General features: G+C 53.3%; 1 protein-coding gene across 2 annotated transcripts; it reads right to left on the reverse strand.

Moving 5' to 3' along the window:
- Positions 1-1,148: 1,148 nt before the first annotated feature.
- Positions 1,149-7,853, reverse strand: EOMES (eomesodermin). 2 transcript variants are annotated; one of them, XM_070360594.1, is made up of 6 exons: positions 6,605-7,853; positions 5,462-5,616; positions 4,696-4,817; positions 4,121-4,279; positions 3,971-4,032; positions 1,149-3,157 (listed from the first exon to the last, which is right to left on the reverse strand). In XM_070360594.1, exons 1-6 carry the CDS (start codon positions 7,471-7,473, stop codon positions 2,476-2,478), a joined length of 2,049 nt encoding a protein of 682 aa, XP_070216695.1. In that variant the 5' UTR covers positions 7,474-7,853; the 3' UTR covers positions 1,149-2,475. The 2 variants fall into 2 exon arrangements, with proteins under 2 accessions (XP_070216695.1, XP_005909665.2); XM_005909603.2 differs by having other exon boundaries at positions 1,150-3,214.
- Positions 7,854-8,997: the final 1,144 nt, after the last annotated feature.

Below are 8,997 nucleotides of genomic sequence, written 5' to 3' on the forward strand. Positions count from 1 at the left end.
CCAGGTTCTTTTTACTGTACGGTGCAAAAATATACAGCCCTGGAAATAGACTGGGGCCGGTGTCTGCTCCATCCCGGAGGTGATTAGCATTTGCAGTCTTTCCAGAAGGCAGAAGAGGAGAACGTCGTTTCGAAATTCCATCGTATCTCCCAATACGGTCGGGTTCCTTGGGGTTGGGGGAGGGGAGAGCGCAGACGGCTTGGGGCAGGGGGTGTGCTCCTTGACGTCCTCCTCCGTCTGAATTTATCATCCCCAACAAACACACATAAGCCAAATTTCAAGGCTTTAGCTTCCAGCTCCGGTAAAGTTCGGGGCGTTTTGAACAGGCATCGCCGGAGGAGCGGGTATAGAGACCCAGACCTCAAGGTCACGGACGGCGCAGGAAGGATGACTCGGAGCCGGGAAGGGCGGTGGGAATGCGAACCCCGGCCGAGGCGAGGCGCGAGCTCGCGGCGGCCTTAATTGGGCGCGGAAGGGGAGGAGGGCCCGGCCGATCGCTCGCCGCCCAGCACTAATCCTCTTAGCAGCTGCATTTCCGCGCCACGCAGTTAGCAGAATGACCCTCCCGTTCAGACCTTTACCCCGAGAGGGTCGGGAGGGGGCTGGAAAAGATTGCAAACCGGGCCAGAAGCCGTCTGCCGATAAGCGCGGCAGGGCGTCTGGCAGCGGGACAAAGGGCCCTCCGCCACACTCCTGGATTTAACTCTTCGGCGGGCCCAGGACTCAGTCGGGGGATGGAGTGGCACTTGCCCTCCCTGGGACTGAGAGCCTAGGAAGCGGCGCTAAACGCTAGGTGACCGACTCCGCAGCCGCCCCGCACAGAGCGCTCCCGCCGCAGAGCTCGCGCCCCGGCCCGGAGCTGCCCCCCCATCCCCAGAGCCTGGGGCTCAGGGAAGGAGGAAGCCGCGTAGCGGGGGTGGAGGCGGCCCGCACCCGCCTGACCTCGGGGGATCCGGAACTCGTGGGTGCTCAGAGGGCCGCGAGGGTGCCCGGGGAGCCCACGTGGGGTCGAGGATGGGAGGCCCGGGAGCGGCCCGGAAGCCGAGGACTTGGGGGTGGAGGCTCGCTCGGTTCCATCAAGCCTGCTGCGGGCAGTCTCGCACCGCCCCTCCTCGGCCCCAGCTCCCATTGTCCAGACTTCCCAGAGCGGCGAGGAAACAACCCCATTCACCTTCAAGAAAAAAAGATAAAGAAGAACATCCCCACCCCCTCGAGAGGACAGTGTCCACTTAGAGATTCTAGGGCCTTCCGTGGGGGGAGCGGGTTGGTGGAACTGTGTTCCTGCTGGAGGAAAGTGGAGAAAGCAGACTAAGATATTTGAAACGAAGATGAAAACCCATCGTACAGATGACAGAGTTAGGCCTGTTCCCTTAACGAACCACATTTATTAAAAATGACTACGACTGTACATAAAAATCCAAGGTCTCTAGAAAGCCTATAAGAGCTGGGGCGTTAAGGTTTCTGCTTCCTCAGGTTACCAAGTTGGGTAGTGGGGGTGGTGGAGGAAGAGGATGACGCAGGGAGTTTTCCTTAACACCGTTTCAAGTTAGTACAGTAGCTGAATACATTCTTAACTAGCTAAGAAGTAAACAGAATATTCCCATATGTTGCCCCCTGCTCCAGTAGCTGTGGTCCAATGATTTGCAAATTCTTTACAAAACCAAAGCACCAATTTTACATAATCTCATATACCTATGTAACTATTTATACAATATTTTCCACATTATTCTACAGTGTATCTAAGCACACACAACTGTACAGTTTAAAATTCTCCTTTTTTTCTTTTTGGCGACCCCCTTGCTGTCTCCTGAGTCCTATGAGGCCCCCGGCTGGCCCCCAGGGGCACACAGCAGAGGCCTAGCACATGAGGTGACTGAACCTGGGCAAACATGGCTTGTTTCAAAGCCTGGGAAGATCAGTCAGGCCAAACCAGCACCTTCACAAAGCTCTTCTTGCCTCCCAGGCTTCACGTCTTCTTTCCCTAGCAGAAAGTTAACAGCAAAAATTTCCTTGTTGAAGCTTAAGGCCCACCCTTCTCTCCCAGAAGCAAAACCATCTTACCACTCTGGGTTTCTATTTGCTTACAGATTTACAGATTAAAAAAAAAAAAAACACCAAAGCTTTCAACATCTTTGATAGCGCTAGGCCCTCCGTCTCCACAGCCCCAGTTCACTGAATGTCTAGTGTCTCCAATAAATAAATCCGTAACTTTGAATCACCTTCAAATTTAAAAACACTTGAAAGTCCTCTGTTAATTTCATTAAAAAGAAAAAAAAAAAAGTCTAGGCTTGTTTCAGTTACCTGCAGCAGTCAAAAAGCTTTGGCACCTTCTTTTAGAGAATTGCACAAAACAGGACACATCGGGGTGGAAGGCAAATGTCTTTTTGGCAACAACCTAGGCGAAGAAGACAACAGAAACACCACCCAGTCCATGGGCAAACGGTGAGCTCATTTTGACAAGGTTAAAATAACTCTTTAGGGAGTTGTGTAAAAAGCATAATAACCCCCCATGCCTTTTGAGGAGTCTTTACTGTATTCTTCAGCGTTAATGTCCTCACACTTTATGGAGGGAGAATTTTCATTGCTAGAGGTGCTAGGAGACAGCCGCCTTCGCTTACAAGCACTGGTGTATACCCCCGAATCGTTGGAGTCGAGAGATTTGATGGATGGGGGTGTCTCTATCCAAGAAGAGCCAATTTCTTCTTTGACTTTCTCCTTGGAGAGCTGATCTTCAGAGAACCCTGGGGGGCTTGTTCGGGAGGTCCATGGGAGTCCAGCTGCCATCTTCCTCTGATAAGAGCCTCTGCCTCCCCACCCTGCCATCGCTGGGAAGGCAGGGTCGGGGTAGTACCCCAGGGCATGGGACGTCTGGAGGGGCAAGGATTTAATGCCATACGGGAGCAAGGTGCTGGAAGAATACTCAGACTCATAGGAACCGATGTCTATTTTGTTTGTCCCAGGTTGCTGGACAGGCGTGACAAGCCACCGCTGGGGAGGGTTGGCCACCTCTTCGCTCTGTTGGGGTGAAAGGAGGCCGTTGGTCTGTGGCACGGTTCTCTCGCCGTTGTAGTATCGGGCTTGAGGTAAAGTGTTGACAAAGGGCTCCGGGAAGAAGGACTGAACGCCGTACCGACCTCCGGGGACAATCTGATGGGATCTAGGAGAATCCGTGGGAGATGGAGTTAACCTGTCATTTTCGGAAGCGGTGTACATGCTACAACACAAAGAGAAACACTTAAAAAAAAAACCCTAATGTTGTCCCCAGACAGTCTACATCCCAGAAATGAAGAAGGCTCTAGAGCCTGAGCGCTGGTCTGCTGAGTGAAGGGCCAGAGGTGGGGAGGCACCAGTCCATTTTAGCTGAACTCTTGGCTCACTGGGACAAAATTTCCCATCATGAAAGAGAAAGTTTCCTCCCAGGCATTAAGCATTTAAACTATAGAAATTCCATCTTTGCAAGTCCTAGAACTTGAAGAACTGGGAGCAACTCTCCCTTCCGTGGTAGGGAAGGAATGCTGGCTGAGGTGGGTAGAAATGCCAAATTTAAAAGGCACTTGTGGGCCTTGCTGTTTGATGTTATGAAAATGACATCCTCTTGGTTTAAGGTTTTTCTTATGTAAAAAAAATGAGAGGGAATAATCCCTGCTCCTGAGAGAATAAAAAAAAAAACTGGGATCAAATGGGAAGGAGGCATATAAATGCAGATTATGAAAATTTCAAATCTCCACTCAAATGTTAAAAAAATAAAAGCTGCTCATGTTTAAGCCCTTAACATTTCTTTAGAAATGAACAAAATCCTTCTGTGAAAATTCCAAAGCAAGATTAGTCAAAGCCTAATATATGCAAAAATAAAAATGGGTAAAAATCCCAACTGTGAAAGCTCTTCCTAGAATACGGTCTCAAGAAAGTATCTGATTCAACATGTCTCACTCAAAGATGACCAGGCAAGGAAAAATAAAGGTGCACTTACGAATCATAGTTGTCCCTGAAGCCTTTTGCAAAGGGATTGTGATCAATCTTTAGTTGAGTTATCTAGATAAGGAAAAAAGACAGTCACTGAGTGCTTTCTCTCTCACCCTGGATAGGGCTTTGGGGATGCTGGGGACTCTGGGGCACTCACATCGGTGTTTTGATAGGCGGTCACAGCAATGAACTGCGTTTCTGAGAAAGTGAAGGTCTGTGTCTTAGAGGGCTCATTCAAGTCCTCCACGCCATCCTCTGTGACTTCAACAATGTGCAGTCTCGGCTGGTACTTGTGTAAAGACTGTAAGACTATCATCTGCAAATGGTACAGAAAAAAGAGCTGCCAATTCTCAAAAGTGAAGTCGATTTTGACCAATTCTATATTTTGGAATGGAACTTGCTTGCTCCTCAGCCCACAGCTAACTTTTTCTGTTGCCATTTTTGAAACTTAAAACATAGCCAAGTATGTGTGTTTCATAAACACTCTTGTGTCTTGGTTTCCTAAGTCGCCAAATGATTTCAGTCTTTCTGTTCCTAATCATTCACTCACTGTTATCGATATCCGATAGGAAAATGACCAAAAAAAAAAAAGTAGAACTGAGAAAGGTCAAAGGAAAAAAAATACTAGAAAGTGGCAACAGGTAGCTGCAAATATAAACACAGTAAAGAATACAGAAACTGATTAGAAAACAGATTCACAGCCAGAAGACACCACCTCCTCTGTCACCCTACCTGGGTGTTGTTGTTGTTTGCGCCTTTGTTATTGGTGAGTTTTAACTTCCCAAAAGAAATCTCCTGTCTCATCCAGTGGGAACCAGTGTTAGGAGACTCGGGATGAACATACATTTTGTTGCCTAAGAGAAAATGAAACAAAACACAAAACTCAAGCATATATGGCTGTTTGCAAATGGAGGTAGGGGGAGAGAGAATTTACTACTCATGGGCAAGATTTAAGAGCTAGACTTACAATGCCTGTCTCTCCTTAGAGGCTTAAGAAGACCAGTGGAGACCAAGTAGTCTCTACTGATTCCCCTCCCAGGGGCCCTGTGCTTCCGGCCTTCCTTGGACAAAGCAGAAATGGAGCCAACGGGCAGTGCCTCTTGAAGGTCAATTTGCCCATGTCTGAAGCTAGAAAGTCAAGATCTGATGATGGAAGGTGCTTGGATTTTTATGATAAACTCAACCTTGGGGAGATCTTTTCTCAAGTTAAGATTAAAATGTCAGGAGCCTTGCCTCCCGGAGAGTTTACGGCAATGACGTCCTCAGAGGTAGGGATGTGGCGGGGCAGGCTAGCTAGGGTCGTGGTTAACATGCTATACACTAGCCGGCAAGAGGTCTGACTTAGCGGTTCTCTCCCTCAATCAAACATTCAACACGAAGAAACTCCTGCTAACACCTCCAGGCCCCGGATGCGGAGGAAGCGATGCGAGATTTGGTTGTGCGTGGTCTGAGCGGGGCTCCCGGCGCGCCACCCTGCCCAGGCCTCCTCTCTCCTCACCCTGCATGTTATTGTCCGCTTTTCCGCAGGTCACCCATTTGCCCCCCTGGAAGCGCCAGTGGTTGGGGTCCGCCAGCACCACTTCTACGAACACGTTGTAGTGGGCGGTGGGATTGAGTCCGTTTATGTTGAAGCTCAAAAAAGGAAACATGCGTCTGTGCAAGGGAATAGAACCAGGAGATGTAAATCGCGACGCCGGGGCACAGACCCACGTTCGAGTACGCCACTGGGAAGTCTACAAACAGAATACCTGTGTGTCCAGTGGCCCTCACTACGTACAATATTCTTGAGTTGGCAACTCGCGGGGAAATCTCTTTCCCGAAGTAATTTGCCCCAATGTTATTATTTCCCCCAATGCCCGCGCTTCTGCATCCCTCACTCAATTTCTCAACCCATTCAGATGCTCATTCATTTTTTTCCAGGATGTTTCTATTTAAAAATCTATTTTTTTTTTACAAGTACGAGTGCCAGGGAATATTAAGTTGCTCTCGTTTAAAAAAAAAACAGAAACAAAAACTCTACTGGTAAGGCTAAAAGTGTCCCTCGGACGCCCCTCTCGCAGCACCCACCCCTCACTTTCCCCAGAATGAACCAGTGCCCGCAGTGGGATTTGTAGCCGAACTTTCCCGGGCCGGGCATCCCAGCCCAGTCGGACTCCAGGGCCGGCCTAACCCACTCCCCGGCTCAGCCCTCGCTGCTGGCGCTCACGTCCTCGCGCTCGTCCCCCGGATGCGCCCCGTGGAGACCTTGGCGCCTAAAACTGCGGGAGCCCATCTCCAGCGCTCGGGGGGAGCCACCCCTCGAGGCTTCTGGCCGGCCTGCAGGGACCCGTGTACAGCTGGGCAGGGGGATCTAGGAAATCCAGCTTTGTGGACAAGCCTCAATTTCTATTTCCGCCTCCTCCTCGTCAGTCTGGGTGAAGATGAGGAGAGCGAAGAGGGGAAGCAGCTTTAGCCTTAGCGCCCTGCACGAAGCGCTGGTGCGCGGACGGACTGGAGACACGGCGTCTCCACTGGTTGAGCGAGGAAACTCTTCCAGCCACGAGCGGAGTGGGCGGGCCGCGGGACCCCATTCCCGGCCACCCCAGGACCACACAGGCCTTCTTTGCCCCCGCGTCTCCGGGCCCCTCCGCGCTGCGCTCACCTGCCCTGTTTCGTAATGATCATCTCGGTTTGGTGGCGGTGGAATTTGAGCCACAGAGGCCGGTTGCACAGGTAGACGTGGGCGCGGAAGCCGGAGCCGGGAACCCCCAGACCCCCTAGTCCTCCGCAGGTACCTGCGGCTGCCGCCGCTGGGTACGGCCCGTAGAGCGGAGCCCCCTGGCCGTACTGATACGCGCCCGGGCCGCCTCCACCGCCGCCGCCGCCCGCGCCGCCGCTCGCACCGGCTCCCGTGCCGAACTGCGCCCTCCCGGGTGGGCACACGGCCGCGGGGAAGCCGCCGGGGGGCAGCATGGAGCCGTAGGGGTAGCGCGCCCCGTTGGGAGCCGGGTACACAGACCCGTGGGGCGCCCCGGCCGCCGCCTGGTACGGGAAGAGCGAGCAGGGAGCCGCCAGCTCCGAGCCCTGAGGCCCGGGGGACTGGAGGTAGTAGCGCTCCGAGCTCAGGCTGTCCATGGAGTAGCGCGCGCTAGCCGCGGCGGCGGCCGCAGCGGCTGCGGCGGCCGAGGGCAGCTCCTCCTCCCCGCAGGGGGAGCCCTTGCGGCCGTCCGGGGGCCCCGGCTTGGCCACGGCAGCGGCGCTGGCAAAGGCGTCCCCGGCGTCGGCGTCACTGAGCATGGTTGCGGGGGCCCCCGCGCCGGCGGCCGCAGGTTCCCCGCTCGCCGCCTCGCACGAGAGACTGCCCGAGAACTTCTTGGGCGCTTTGTCTAAGTCCAGCCTCTGAGGCGAGGGGGCCGCTCCCGGGAGGTGGCCGGCGCTCCCGCCGCCGCCTCCTCGCGCCCCCTCCAGCGGGTAGAAGTGCGCGCCGGGCAGGTTCACAGAGCTCACCAAGAGCTGCTCCCCTAACTGCATGCTTTGCAGAGCGCAGACGGCAGCTGGCTGCTTCCTCTCCGGCCGCGACCTGATTATAAAGGCAGGATGGGGGAGCCAGCGCCCTCTTCCGAGGGGAAGGTAACTTCCCCTTCCTCCCGTGCCGGGTTACCCACCTGGCGACACGCGGGCCGCTAAGGCGCGCGCAATTGCGCGCTGCGAACCCAGAACCCTTTCCGAATGGAAAGCGCACGGAGTTTGAAGGCAAGAGGCTAAAGCTGACCGGGAAGCGATCCGCTTTTCCTTCCCGGTCCTTTCTGCCTCTCTGGACCTGTACTCTCCTGGCCCGCACACACAGGAAGAAGTCTTAGATCTCTCTCCCCATCCACCACCAGAGCTAGCCTTTCTGCCCTTCTCCACTGACAAACTATCGGTCAGGTTGACCACTTGGAAACTTGCAGGCTGTCATTGGCTGCTTTATATATGTGAGGCCAGGGAGTGGCTTCGCGGCCCTACAGCCTCGGGACCCTCTGATTGGTTGTTGGAGGTGACACTAATTCAATTAGGCATTTACTAATTGGATCAAGTTGCCTGAGACTTTATTTTCCTATCCTTTAGCCTGATTTTTTTTTTTTTTTTTTGAGATGCTGTCATGCTATGAGAATCAGTCCTGGTGTCCGTATTTCGCTGGAGTTTAGGGTCTCCGTAGCGGGGTCCACTCTTGGCACAGAAATCGAGACAGCTCTCCGAGTGGGGGTGAGGGGGCGGGCGCAGGTTGTGGAGGCAGGAGGTAGAAATGCTCTGCAAGTTGATGGCCTGCAGGAAGGCACCGGTCCCTGAGGGTGAGGATCTGGGGCGAGTTGGAGGGAGGCCCGAGAGAGGTCTCTTTCCTCGTCGGGGGCTGTAACTTCAGGAACACTTTCCTCCCCTGGAGGACTCTCTGGCTTTCAACACGCAGGAACCACTTTTTGTTCGGTCCTACCCTTTTACCCAATGGGAAGGGTTTACTGAGAGGAACTTTGGGCTTTGGGGATTCCAGGGACGGCACTGCTATCCTTTAGGACCGAAGCCCTGGTGGGGTGGGCTATTGGGAACTACCCGGTGGGGTGGGCTATTGGGAACTACCCTCATCCCCAGGCTCACTCCTGCTTCAGCAGACAGTCACTTTTACGCCCCACTATTGAAAATCCACTCTCAGTTTCCCTGAATCCCGGATCCCACCCCTCCCATCTTCAGTTGGACCTGACGCCGAGAAACAAAGGTCCTCAAGCAGCCCCGCGGTTAAGATTCCCTGTGCCTCTCCTCTGCAGCGCAACACAGAAGGTGGAATAATTAGTGAAATAATCAGTTTGATATTGAATTAAACCCTTTTCCCCCAGCTGCCTGTTTCTCCCCCTGCGTTTCTGCAGACAGCAGAGCAAGATGATGCTGTCCTATTGCATTGTTTATTAATACAGAAGGTGTGGGGCACGTTTCGTTGCAGATAAGAAGCCTGAATATTTGCTGTTAATAGATAATTATAGACGCCGCTTTTAGTCGCTCCGGGAGCGCGTTTTCCGGCTAAGA

The sequence above is a fragment of the Bos mutus genome, chromosome 22 (assembly GCF_027580195.1).
Source record: "Bos mutus isolate GX-2022 chromosome 22, NWIPB_WYAK_1.1, whole genome shotgun sequence".
Lineage (NCBI taxonomy): Eukaryota > Metazoa > Chordata > Mammalia > Artiodactyla > Bovidae > Bos > Bos mutus.